The sequence below is a fragment of the Rhyacophila brunnea genome, unplaced genomic scaffold, assembly GCF_057557595.1.
Source record: "Rhyacophila brunnea isolate RB1 unplaced genomic scaffold, BYU_Rbru_1.0 scaffold_17, whole genome shotgun sequence".
Taxonomy (NCBI): Eukaryota; Metazoa; Arthropoda; class Insecta; order Trichoptera; family Rhyacophilidae; genus Rhyacophila; species Rhyacophila brunnea.
Window position 1 is genome coordinate 27,854,706 of NW_028232827.1, and position 14,535 is coordinate 27,869,240.

Sequence of the window (14,535 nt, forward strand, 5' to 3'; positions counted from 1 at the left end):
TTTGCTGAATAATTGTACCATAAGATTTTTTTATTACCTATCATTTTTTATCTATGGCATTCTAATCGAATGAGATTGATTTGTATTTTTTTGTTATTGGTATACTTACATGTATAGTTGATTTAAATGAATTAATTGTAGTTGTAAACAAATGTTCCTTTTTATATTTTCATTGGTTATATTTGTCAAATCATTAAAACCGATATTGTTTTGGTTCTACACGAACTGAACCCATATTATCGCAGAGAAATTTTGATTTTGATTCAGAAGTTTTAAACAATTTTTCAACATGTTAATAAGTTATATTCTAATGATTATAACATATTTTAATATAGGTATAGGCATAATATGTGTAGTTCATTTAGTTAATTGCAGTTGTAAACAAATGTTACTTTTTTATATTAATATGTTCAAAAAAATTCATAAATAACTATTAAAATTATCCACACTAGTTTTATTGACAACCCTGACAGAAGTTTATCTAATGTATGAAAACACGCCAGAACAGGTTCGGTACTTCGCCTACTACCAATATCTTGCTAAATTGAACCTTATACACCCATCACTATGGTTCATATTGTTTTGAACACATCTGTTTACTAGTAAATCTTTTTCTTTATTTATATATATGGCTACATTTGAAAAATACAACGCTGGGCGAAGTTCAGGTAAGTACACCATGCTTCGCCTGGTGTCTTTCAATGATCAAAAATTAATGTTTTTCCTACAAAATGTAAAATTTCATGTCACTTGTACAAAATTGACAACGCAATACTTCATTGGATATAATTACTAGTTACGAAAACATCTTAATTTTTATGATATTACGCAAAATCACACTAAAACTGGGCGAAGTTCGGGGTCACGACGGTACGATATAAAAAAAAGTATAGGTAGTACCTACGCCCAAAATACTATAATTGTGAATATCGGAAAAAGTTCTTAATTCAATGATTGCATTTCTACATAAAATTCAACAGTAGGCACAAAGCATTGATATACTACTGGATGAATCATATGCTTCTTAAAATGACGCCCGATTTTCAGCGACTCGGCCAGTTGAGTGTTAAAACTTACTGTTTTAATATCAGCGGACTTAACTCGATATAAGCTCACTTAATATTTGTCTCGAAAACGACCTGGCAATAATTATGAGTAAGCCCGATCTACCTTGCATCTTACTCTAACTAATAGTCAGCGCATGACGACTTGCTCTGTCCGCTCAGACATGAATTTTTGGTAGCTTGCAAGTTTTGGGTTGCAGAACCCTTAGCGTCACTATTCCAAGAACGCAAATTTAGTTTTACAGCCAGGGCAATACGGGTGAAATTTGGGAATCCACGTTAACGGTCTTAACGCAATATACCTACAAGGAAATATTATAAGACAATATTCGTAATATCTTCTTATGTGGTACATTTTTAAAATGACACTTGTATGGGAACTCCTCATCTAGTAGTAGGTATATCGATGGCACAAAGAGATTGGACTCCTTCAGTCTTCAATCTCTTTGCGTAGGCACCATAACTTTCAGATTCAGAGTTACAGAGCTGAGTTTTTTGAGACCGCGATTCGATGACAATTTGATACCAACACTGAACAGCAAACACTTACCGCGCATGAACGATTTCCTATCGTACGGTCAACAATTGAGGAGTTGTAACCATCGTATTGCAATGAAACCCCGCACATGGACGATCGAGCGAACGGCCGAGTTGAAAATCTGTGTTCAGACACAAAATTTTACACCGATTCGAACCGGCCAGGGCCCCATTGGCAATGCTTTTAAATGAGAGCCCGCGCATGACACGTCATAGCCGGCCGAGAGTGCACTCACACAAGCATGCACAAGTGACGCGGTCATATGGAGCGCACACATACATCGAACCGTTACGAGATCCACATTTGACAGTTCATCGATGCGTACCATTTGGGTTTGCATGCGCGTACCAGTCCGATTTTTACAGTTTCTTTCTTTATAAATTAATAATATATACACCCACGTTTTAAAACAGTTTGATAATCTTTACAAAACCTCTATATATAATATTATATAAGCTCTACAAAATCCATTTTGACGTTTCTTATCATATCGCGTACGCCATTTTTCGGTGCGGACGCATATCTTCAGTGCGCGCGCATAAGCATTTCTTTAGTGCGCGCGCATTGCCTCCGATGTATATCATGCCATGCGCGCTCAAACATACTGGCCCAAGGCCTGAACAAAAACGATGCATGAGTGCGAGTGAGAAAGTATTCGGCACCCTTACAATCTCTGCGACACGCGCTAGAGTAAGATAAAAGGTCTACATATGTGTGACCTAGTTTCCAAAAGTATCGCCATCAAATCGGGGCGAAACGCTTCACATAGCGTCGATAACTTGCGAGCTCGTGTTGCTAAAATTGATATTTTTTGTGTTAAACATAAAGTCAGTGGTAAATATTTTTAGTAAATTAAGTAGAAAAGATTGTTCTGTGTGTTGTCTTAAAATGTGGTAGCCGTACTGATAAGCAAGAAGATGGTATTACGTTTCATAGGTAAGTTGATACATGTTCGTGATAATTTATTTGTATTTTATTATATATTTTAATATCAGTGACCTAGTGTTTCTTTAAAATAACTTAAATTATGGATATATTTATCTAATGGTTGCATTTTGACCGCTTAAAAATACTATATAACGTAAAAAAATAGAAAATTATATTTTAATTCTGAGCGTCTAGTGCGAGCACCTTGGGAGAGCACTAGCGAAATGGTCTATGGTCTCGAACATTTGTAGACGAATGCGTTCGCTCGCTCACAAACCAAACGCAAGGCACGCGGCTTCATTTAGCAATGCAACGGGTGGCGTCTAGATGTATCTATAGTCTAAGTACTGGCCGGTAATAAATTGGATCATGCGCGAGCAAACCAACGATTGTCCGAATGCTACCGACCGGTTATGTAATCGTCCATGCGCGGTAGGCCTTATGCCAGCGCTCCATTGGCGAGCCAAAACTCCGAGGACAATAAATCGTCCGATTTGTCTATGCTCTGCTACTGATCAACGAACGAATAAAAAAGTCGAGCTGTCAAAAGTGAAAAGTTGGAATTATTGTAATGTCTTCCGATAATCCTATATTTTTGTGTTATTTATAGGTAGACTTGCATAAAATAATATAGCAGTGAAAATAACACAAGGTTTACGTTTTCTTTTATGAATTTTATAAATTCAAATGAAAAAATATTGGTAAATCTCTCGTTTTCTAATGTGTAAATTAAAAAATCAAACAATTTTTTTTTTTAAATAATTACAGATTTTTTTCATTCCGAATGATTGCGTATATTATTGTCAAATAGAATGTTCGTAGTGACCGACGGACGAAGTCTGGCAACTCAGAGAGTAAAATATCAAACATGTTTGAAATCCAACGAGCCTGCGCGGATTAAAAAGTCCGCAGACCTGGGGTGCTCCACGCGAAAAAAAAGTCCGAAGACTGTAAATCGTCTGACTTGCGTGCCAATGGAGCGCCGGCATTAGGCAACACTAAAAGTATTTTAGTCTATGGCAACACTGTTCCAAATTTCAAGTTTCGTGCATTTACTAGAAAGAAAAGTCTGGACTTGATCTTTTGAGTAATTTATCGCCGCATATATTCTTATTATTGGTTTACTGGGCACTAAGATAGTTTATTGTTAATTATATTGTCGGGTTAGTTTCATATTTCAGTCATATTTACAAATGAATTATTTGTCAGTTATTTCATTTTACAATAATATGATTTAAGACTGATCTGTCACCTGTGTATTGTTTTTACAGAATATGGCTGGAATAGCAAGTGTACGTCTTGCAGAGGAAAGAAAAGCATGGAGAAAAGATCATCCTTTCGTAAGTAACTCATCAACATTTAATATCATTTGTTTATAGTATGTACCAATTTAATTTCCCATTCATTTACTTGTTTTCGATATCACAAAACGAAAACAATATGGCCGACTGACAGCTGAACTCCGCTAATTGTTGGTGTCTACACAATGCACGTCATATTACCATTTAATACCGTCTTGTGTTTGTTTTAAATATACTTGATTATGATTACTTTTCCAGGGTTTCGTAGCAAGACCTATGAAGAACGCGGATGGAAGTTTAAGTCTCATGACTTGGGAATGCGCGATTCCCGGTAAAAAATCGGTATGTACCTACATGGATTATTTCTTGGCTTAATGCAGTGGTTTCCAAACTTCATATCACTACGCCTCCCTTTTAAAAAAATCTAATCTTGGCGCCTCCCCCCTGTATTTCATTAAATAATACAAACACCTTTTTAAATAGTCAACAATGTACCTACTAATACAATAATGAAAAAAAATTAAAATAAACAATGTTTTACTATTTATATTACTTATATTCATTTTTAAATTAATTTGTTTTTCATGCGACGAGTGTGCTTGTTTATTTGCACAATCAATTTCAATAGTAGTCAATCCAAATTCATCACCGTTCATTGACAAATGGATTCTATCATGGCCCCACATGCTGGAGCAGGTCCCCAGGCCAGGATCTTTCAACCACATATTTAAAATATGTAATAGCTCCGAAACAAAGCTACGCTTTTTTTCACTATTAATAAAATAATGTGAAAAGTTCATTAGCAAACTAACCAAGAACTCAGTAAATAGATTTTTGTTTGTTTCAATATGTCTGGCGTAGAAATCATATAAAAGTGGAGACATGGCGAACTTATTTTTTTTGTAATCTTGCTTTCCAAAGCTCCATGTTTTTATGAATCCCTTCACTTTGTCTTTTTAAATCAGCGAATGCATTAGTGGTCCTTACATTGATTTATTCACTCATTTTTTTAAAATTTCAACCAAATAGACAAGTTAACAACAAAATTATCGTTCCTAAACAAATTGGCCTCAAATTTCAATATTATGATTTGACCCTTTTATTTCATTTTTCACGAGATATCCAGCGCGCTTCACTATAGTATAGAAGTGAGGTATTATAAAAATAAGTCTCCATATTTTCAGACAGGTTTGCAAACAACCTTTTATAGGACTGTTTTTTGTATAGTTTATAACTAGCGGCCGTTTTATAAACTATGCATTTGCAAACTGCAAACCCATGGCTACATTAATAATCACAATTATTGTGTTAAACTTTTCGCGGCTCCCAGTTTGAAAATCGATGGCTTAATGTGTGAATAAGATGTCTTTGAAATGTTTGTATGTTCCGTGTTATGCTAGAGGTAACACAATATCAATCAATAATTCCCATGAGACTAAAACATTCATAAAATACATATTTTTAAAAACCTTACAAACATAGGTAGAGGTAGGACCTTAGATTAAAGAATAATGGGAAGGACAGATTCTTCTGGCATTGTGGCCACAACCAAATCAATTTGGAACGGTGTTAGTGTCATTTGAAAGTAACTATACCAACACCTAAATGAGTCACTTGCACTGCTACAAGAATCTGACATTATTCTACCAGTGGCATGCATGTAAAATGCGGTGCATTCTACATGCATGTGACCAATTAATGAATAGCTGATATTATATAATATTACTTACATATTGCGACAAAAATATTAAAAATATATGCTGTGTAACATGTATAAAATCTGTGCAAGTCGGAGTGTCGCGCCCATAATTATTGCTTTTGTTTTTAGGCGTCAACTAGGTATAATATATAGGTACTATTTCTACTTTATTTTACGCATAATCAAAATAGTTTGATGATTAAAAAATCGGAACAGTTTTTTAACAAACGTAAGTGTCGAACTTGGTTATTACGATCATGGAAATAGCGAGACCTCGGATGTAATGAGGAAACATTCGTTGACATTTTAGTTTATGATTTTCTCTATACATTTATTCACTTTTATAATAAGCTATTTCTCGGGTATACCGAGCAAAACTGTTAATATGTCGATCTTTTAAAAACAACATTTTCGACCCTAAGCAATGAAATCCGACCGGGCAGTTAATTAGACCGATGCCGCCGGGATCGGATTACGTTTATGACTCTAGTTAAGTGTCTTAAATACCTAATTGGTGTTTTATGGTTGAAATTGCATGTAAAAAATCCAAGCTTTGTGAAATCAGTGGGTACCTACCCGCGCCGGCTACTCAGCACTTCATTACATTAAACAACTTCTTTTGTAGCTTATGAATGCCATGCTTGTTTCGGGTATTTTTACGATGGTTTTCAGATTTTTTATGTTCTATGCTTAAATAGAATATAACGCGAAAAATCTTATATAACGATATAATAGGTAATGCTTATAATGAGCAAATTCAGTCAGTCCCATGTTCCTCGTAATAACCAAGTTCAATAATATTTTTTTTTTCGACCATATCCGATCCTAATAGGATCATATGGGCCTCCACAGAGTAGAGGTTTGTATTAACAGATTTTGTTTTTACGAGAAATGGATGTCAGCCACTGCTCAACCTATTAGGTCCATACCCTGACTCACACAAATTGAAAAACAATATGCGTACTTGCCAGACCCAGGATTCGAACCTGAGACCCACGGCATGATAGTCCAACGCTTAAGCCGCGCGGCCACTGTGGGTGTACTTACCTACTAAATAAAAATAAAAATACTTACCTACAAAATATCTAGTCCACGCAGAGAGGAGTAATCCAAATTTTTAGTTATGACGTCCTTGCCTCACTAATATATTTTTTTGAAGTTATACTTCGTTTGGCGCGTTTGGGAAATCAGATCAGAGTGTATTTTTGGCGTGTGACATGTAACACATAATTTATTTTTTCACACGAAAAAAACGCACTTGATGGATTCGAACCACCGATTGTTCGGTTATCAGCCGAACAAACTACCTTTACGCTACGGTATGGTACTGCAATTGTGACAATTATACAGTATAATATTATAGTTTAATATCAGCCATTTGCAATTCCTTACGTAAACAAACGATTAAACGTCAGAGTGACAGTTGGTAAAAATCGGGCACCGAACAGCCAAGCGAACGGGGCTCTCCGCTCTGTAATCCGGCAGTTTAATGTGAAACTTGCCGGACTATTGGACGTGCTGTATTGGTGAACGCCGGATTACCGAGCGCCCTACTGTATGTGAAGGAGCGGGTGGAATTTTTAGTTCCATAAATGACCATGATGATGTCATGGTTACTTTAATATACAAGTCGCGCACTGTTTTTCTCTTATCCTAATACATATTTTTTTATCTATAGACTTCCTGGGAAGGTGGTTCATATAAATTAAGAATGATCTTCAAAGATGACTACCCCTCAAGTCCACCCAAATGCAAATTCGAGCCCCCGCTTTTCCACCCCAACGTCTACCCGTCGGGCACCGTTTGTCTCTCTTTACTGGACGAAGAAAAAGATTGGCGTCCCTCCATCACCATCAAGCAAGTCCTCCTCGGAATCCAAGATCTACTTAATGAGCCTAACGTGAAGGATCCTGCCCAAGCCGAAGCCTATACTATTTACTGGTTAGTTGTCAATTATATTTATTTGTTTTTACTACATTGCAATCTCTCCCATCATCAATATGCATAGAAAGATTACTCCAAAATTTTAATATAGCAGTTCATTCATACCTTTATTTTGGACAGGAGCATATTGCCCAAATTACATCCTCGCTGATTGTCTACAAATATTTGTCAAATGGGCTACTTGAATCGTTGACAGAATAGAACATTTTTATTTTTCCTTATGACGATGTCATTACATAATATCATATCTGTCATGAGACATGCGGTAAAATCCTGATATTGCATGCTCGGAATTCACGTTTTCTTGTTCAGCGCGAACGCCACAGCTGTTGTGTCCTGATTAGGGGCCATTAGATATAATTAGCATGTTATTTAAATGTCGTAATTAAAAAGTAATTAAATGCTCCGCAGTGAATCGGTTAACGCTTTCGCTGCTGAATAGATAATGAGATTTTAATTGCCCCCTTTAAAATGCACGTTAATTACATCGATCGGCCGCCTGGTCATTACGCACCGTGTGCGTCTTCCGCGTCCAAAGTATTAATACATTTAATCTCCGGTTTTACATTTTTATTTAATGCAATTTACATCTGAATTATCCATAATTCAATTAAAATTTCAATTTATTATAACACATTGAATTAAATGAATGGCAATCTTTGAAATGAATTGTTTCTATTTATAGGCACATCTGCAGTGCCCAAGGAAAAGGTTACACAATGGGATTGGTAGCTGATCTTTTATTTTAGCCAGTATGGGGAGAATATTGTTTGAACAGCTGTTGCTGAAATTTTTATATACTTATTAACATAATTTTCACCTTTTGTTAAGTTTTTTGTTTACACTGTTTAAATAACGTCACATCATGGAAAAACATTGTCAATCCAAAGAAAGGAAACATTCTCGAAAAGGCAAAAGAATACGTTGACTTATATACACCAAACCGATGATGTAGTATGTTTTGTCAATAAAAATAAATTTAACAAGAATTCAAGTTCACATTCATTCAGAAGTCAGTGTACATTTGCCATTGATGTGTGCATAGTACTTGAATATACCGAAAGGCGAAACCCGGTTCGCCAAAAATTACTCAAATGGAATAGTACACAAATTAAATTAATTAGAATTTTAATTCAAATTCCATTAAATTACCCTCTATAGGGGGCTGCATTTTAGTGTTGGGTCACTAGTGTGGTGTTCGATGTGTAGGTTGAGGATGATGATACTGAAGTCTACGATGTAGCAGGGTGAGATTTATTAGCAGCGTATCGGTACAATAGTATATTATACATGATACGAGGGTGGGTCAATAAGTCCTTAGAAAAGCCGACAGGTGGCGCGACTAGTACTGTAAGCGGTTTGTTTTCATGCAGCGGCACTACCGATTCAGTATGCTGCGAAGTTTCAATCAGATTGGTCGGGTTGTTGTGTGTTTCTCGTACATTTAAAAAAAAAATTTGCTTGTGGAAAATGGAAAAATGGAAAATGGAGAAAATTGAGTTTAGAGCTGTTATTAAACATTTTAATATAAAAGGGTTAACAGCAAAGGAAATAAAAAATGAGTTGGATTTAGTTCACGGCATATCTGCTCCTTCACTTGCAACTATTTATAACTGGTTAAATGAATTTAAACGTGGTCGTACATCAACAAAGGATGAACCACGCTCAGGACGTCCTGTAGAGGTGACTACACCAGAAATGATCAATAAAATCCACGATATGGTGTTAAGTGACCGAAGATTAAAGTTGAGTGAGATAATTGAGGTTACAGGGATCTCAAAAGGTAGCGTCATTTCTATTTTACATGACAAATTGGGCATGAAAAATATTTCTGCATGATGGGTGCCGCGTTTGCTCACAGTCGACAATAAACGCAATAGGGTGGTGGCCTCTAAAGCCCTGTTGTCGCTCATGCAACGCAATCCGGATGAATTTTTTCGTCGATTTGTGACTGTAGATGAAACATGGATACACCACTATACTCCCGAGACGAAAGAACAGTCAAAGCAGTGGATTGCGAAAGGCGAACCATGTCCAAAGAAGGCGAAAACCGTAAAATCAGCTGGTAAGGTTATGGCTACTGTATTTTGGGATGCACATGGAATTATTTTCGTTGACTATTTGGAAAAAGGAAAAACAATAACAGGGGATTATTATGCATCTTTATTGGACCAGCTAAAACACAAGATTGAAGAAAAACGGCCTCATTTAAACAGGAAAAAAATCCTCTTTCATCAGGACAATGCCCGTGTTCACACATGTTTACGATCAATGGCTAAAATTGAAGAATTGAAGTTCGAATTGGTCGACCACCCACCGTATTCGCCAGATTTAGCCCCCAGTGACTTTTTCCTTTTCCCAAACTTAAAAAAATGGCTAAGTGGACAACGTTTTTTTTCAAATGAAGAAGTCATCGATCGGACAAATGCTTATTTTGAGGACCTTCCGAAAACTTATTTTTCTGACGGTTTAAAAAAAATTGAGAAACGTTTAACCAAGTGTATTGAGCTCCAAGGAGATTATGTTGAGGAAAAAAAAAAAAAAAAAAAACTGTTTTAATGCTTTTTTCTAAGGAATTATTGACCCACCCTCGTAGTTACGAGCTAAGTACTTGGGTTCGAGTGACATCTAGATAAATTATTCTTCGTTATTTATACAATAAAAAGTAACACATTAACATAAAATTCTGGTACATAATCATATTAGACTAATTATAGAATCAGCATTTTAAATTGAGTAGCGAAATGAAATATTATTTGTTATTACAGTTGTAAGAAAATATGATACTATACAAAATGATTATTCGGAATGATGGTATAATGTGCTGTGATATGATGTAATAATACACCGTCTGTCTCTAATTTCGCCAACTGACTTGCTGATCTAGCTCAGTTGTTTACTGGAAATGGATTCTCTGGGAATATATTACTGCAGAGTAATTTGATATCTTAAACAATAGATATTTGATCGCTATTACTCTGCAGCTACATTAGTATGTATGTTACTGCCTAGTCACTGCTGTTTTACACATGAATTTTGTAATCTATGCTTCTGGAGATAATAATATGTCTACCAAGTAGGCATTCTCTTAGGATTTTACAAAATATTTCAAGGGTTCCGCCATATAAAAAAGGTTGGGAATCTAGATACATAGCACACATACACCCGATCCTCTTTTTACATGGGGGATACGTACCAAAGATCACCGTGTAAAAAAAGATAAGGTGCCCCATGCAAAAATGGCAGATAGTTTCCATTACTTAAAACTCAAAATACGAAATTCTTGAACTCAAAAATAAATCAAATTTATTTATTATTTATACATGAAAATACATAGTTTTCGATTTCAATTAAATTTAGCATAGAGAAATATATTCATTCAGTGTCGCTACTTGACATTAAACGTGCCCGTGTACTTGATGTTTTTCGCTGGCGGGAAATCACTCTCATCGCTGGAAATATTTAATGACGCTGACGCCGAAGCGCGTCTGTCGTTTCGAACCCGAAGTGACTGACTAGTAAGTGGTGCCATGTATGTACGTATGTATGTCTGGGCGGCATCCGGTGACAACATATGTATGCACCAGTGGCGTGCGGGCCATTGCAATGCAATTTTTTGATAAATATGTATGTACATACATACGTATTTTTAGTTTTTTTTGAATTTAAAGCAAAAAAATCAGTGTAAATAAAAAATAATCGGTAAGTATTTTTTTAAACCGTGTTATTTCGAAACCGTACAAAAAGAGGATTGGGTGTATTATAACTTTATCACTTTTTTCAATTACGCTATACATTTCGGTCCACCAATTTTGAATCTGTCTGCCAGAATTATTACTACAAGCTCCACCAAGTTTTAGTTTCTTATTTGGTACACCCACTTGTGGGTAGAAATGATTATTTTGTTGCTGTATTACTTAGTTTGGTTTTTACGCCCAAATTGACATCAGAATTGCTCCGATCGGATGAGGTATTCTCTCACTACAGTGGTCTCAAGCATTGTCAATCGATCAAAATCAGAGGTTCGCGGCGTGGCTTCCCCCGCCGCTTGATGAGGTTACTAGAATGAACATTTGAAGTATTTTGATTTTTTTAATATTAGATATTTGCCATATTATCTGTTTTCAATGTATGAAAAATTATAGTATTTATTGACTGCAGACATTAGGGAGTATTTTCTGTGATATTATGTTAAGTGACGTACTATTTTGTGTATTTCAGCCAAAACCGACTAGAATACGACAAGCGAGTGCGTGCGCAGGCGAGAGCGATGGCCGGCACTACATAAATCTTCTTCATCCGATCTTCAAGAAGGGAGTCCGAAATATTATTTTAAAAATGTTTATCATCAATTATTGTTTCCATACACCCATCGTCATAATAGTATTATTATTTCTTTATAAATACGACTGTTATTCACCTTAAGAGTTCTATCGTAAGTTTCATTAAACAGTGATGGACATCGACACACTATTATTCATAAGTCCTATTACTATCGATTCTCTTTCAACTCACCATTTTTCAAGAAAACAATTATGCTTTAATCATGATTACCGTCTGTTTTAAAAGTCTATCATCATGTAAAACAATGGTTTAACCACGAAACAATGAATTAACACTAAAATTTGGAGAGATCGCGACGCTGGCTAGTAATCAATGTTTAACCGATTCACTGCGGAGCATTTAATTACTTTTTAATAACCACATTTAAATAAAATGCTAATTATATCTAATGGCCCCCTAATCAGGACACAAATTGTTTTTCAGTGTGTGTTTGCAGTCATAGTATGGACCTATTAGGTAGCATAGTGAACCAAGTCCATTCTAGTTATTTTTGAGTAAGTTAGGTTCAAACATAATATTTGAGTATTTCTTATTCTGTGAGGGCATGATTTCCCTTACATAATAACTTAAATTTACTCAAAGTAATACTTCAGAATTGCAATCATACCCTTACCAGTATTAGAAATACTCAAATACTATGTTTGAACCTAGCTTACTCAAAAATAACCATAATGGACTTGGTTCACTATGCTTGTGAACCACTCATATGATCTTAGGATCGGACATGGTCAAAAAAAAATGTCCGTTTAGATAATGAATTAACGAATGACAATAATAGCATCGGCAGTAGGAAAGGATTCAAGGTGACGAGATACAGTTCTTAAAAAAATTATCTCTGTTTTTTGGTTTTATAATTCGAAAACTATTAGGCCAATATTGACTAATCTTCCACAGTTTATAAACTACATTGCTGTTACCGATTTAGTAGGTTTCCGGAATTACAAGAACTTCTCGCACTTGCAACAACGCATAATGAATCGTGATACGGTACCTAGGTAAAGTTGGAGACAGTCCGTGGAAGTCAGCGATTCGGTCACTCTGCTCGTTTAACTTAGTCAGTATTATGTGATTCACATGCCACATTGCACGGCTATCTATTTTTTTAATTTTATTATTCATTGTTTGGTGTGTTTCTCCATTGTTATTAAGGACTTTATTGAAAATAATGATGTAAAAATTTTGCTTATTTTTTTTCTACATAAATTATATTCCTAATATTAATGTAATTTATGTATTAATTATATACAAGTATATTTATAGAGTAGTGAAATTTTTACATTTTTCTTGGATTGTAATTAATAATCTCGGAGGAATCTTCGATATGGTGGTTAGATTTCAGATAGATATTGTTTAAGTGTTTTAGAAATAAGACATAGAATAATAATATCTGTTATTTTAGATGTGTTGGGTTCAATAAATTTTAGGGAAAAGAATTTTAATGTATGAATCTGTTGGGAAAACAAGATTTTTTTTACATAATTTTATTATAATGTAGGTAGCAATAGTTGTAATACGAAAAATACATTTAATATTCTTTGTTTTTTTAATATTTTTATGTTTTAAAACGTATAAAATAAATGTGTATTTTTTTGGAAAACGTTTTTCAATATCCTTCCATTTTTTCCCTTGAGACCATTCAAATATTACACAAGTCCTAAGCATGGAGAGGGAGTGTCAAAAATTCCTATGTAAGATGTTTATTAGAGTGGATTTATTAAACGCAACATGGGTTAATAATTGTATTTTATTCCATTGTTGAACTGATCCATGTTCCAAACACATTCGTGTTATTTGATTTTTGCTTATTTATAAATATACATTCTCCAAAAACACACGACTAGAGTTACAGGAATTCCGCGTAGTGTTCAACCGAATCAAAAACATTGCTTCCATAATGCTTGAAAGACCTCCTATGTCATTATTACCAAAAAAGGACCTCTGCAGGGCTATTCTAACATAATATCACTCCAAAATCAATAAAAATAGTGATAAATGTGATATGTCATATTCAGGCAGTTAATTATCCCAAGAAGTTAACAGTCGGGCGTGATTTTTTAACATGACCGCGTTAACTGCGAGCTGTCAAATGTTGTTGAGTAATACAGTTAACATGTCTTAATTGATTCCAAATGCATCCCGTTAAGTAAGATCTGTTAACTCTGCTAACAATTAGGGTAACCATCTTGTTTATGGAGTTGCTCCTAGTAAGTGATATCTGTGGTATTTTGGAGCAATAAAAATATCTAAAATGTGTTAACTATTTAGAATAGCCTTGCTAGTCTACTAAATGATATAGCTAAATGACATTTATAACAAATTGCAACTTGCTTCAGCGATTTTAATAGGAAAACCACAAAAGGAAGGGGCAGGAGGGAACATCACATTAGTAGTCTATGGGAACATCTTTAATCCAGAGCGTTGGAGCAGGAGCACTGGAGCAATTGGATTTTATCAGGAGCCGGAGCACCTAAAATTTGTAGTGCTCCACTGCTCCGCATGTTTTTTTTATTATTAAATTTTCATCCTAAAATCCAATGAAAATAGTATATTTTAACACTTTAAATTACACTGGAATTATTTGAAATTTGGCAACCGAGTGATAAATAACCTCACTTTTTTGACAGCAGAGGTGAGAGATGATTATGAGAGACGATTTACTGTCGGAAATTTTGTTTGATAGAATTAATAATGAAAATGACGATTATTTTAAAACTACTT

At 34.9% G+C, this 14,535-nt stretch overlaps 1 protein-coding gene across 2 annotated transcripts; it reads left to right on the top strand.

Annotated features, from left to right (window-relative positions):
• Nucleotides 1-3,501: 3,501 nt before the first annotated feature.
• LOC147073909 (SUMO-conjugating enzyme UBC9-A-like) lies at nt 3,502-12,387 on the top strand. 2 transcript variants are annotated; one of them, XM_085944552.1, is made up of 6 exons: nt 3,554-3,692; nt 3,801-3,869; nt 4,089-4,172; nt 7,208-7,470; nt 8,159-8,774; nt 10,070-11,534. In XM_085944552.1, exons 2-5 carry the CDS (start codon nt 3,804-3,806, stop codon nt 8,220-8,222), a joined length of 477 nt encoding a protein of 158 aa, XP_085800678.1. In that variant the 5' UTR covers nt 3,554-3,692; nt 3,801-3,803; the 3' UTR covers nt 8,223-8,774; nt 10,070-11,534. The 2 variants fall into 2 exon arrangements, with proteins under 2 accessions (XP_085800677.1, XP_085800678.1); XM_085944551.1 differs by lacking the exons at nt 8,159-8,774; nt 10,070-11,534 and adding an exon at nt 11,695-12,387 and having other exon boundaries at nt 3,502-3,692.
• Nucleotides 12,388-14,535: the final 2,148 nt, after the last annotated feature.

Bases quoted from the DNA above. Each gene is read 5' to 3' on its own strand.
- LOC147073909 (XM_085944551.1), top strand. From the start codon at position 3,804: ATGGCTGGAATAGCAAGTGTACGTCTTGCAGAGGAAAGAAAAGCATGG. The intron at 4,173-7,207 runs GTATGTACCTAC...TTTTATCTATAG, and splicing joins CGATTCCCGGTAAAAAATCG to ACTTCCTGGGAAGGTGGTTC. The intron at 7,471-11,694 runs GTTAGTTGTCAA...TGTGTATTTCAG, and splicing joins GAAGCCTATACTATTTACTG to CCAAAACCGACTAGAATACG.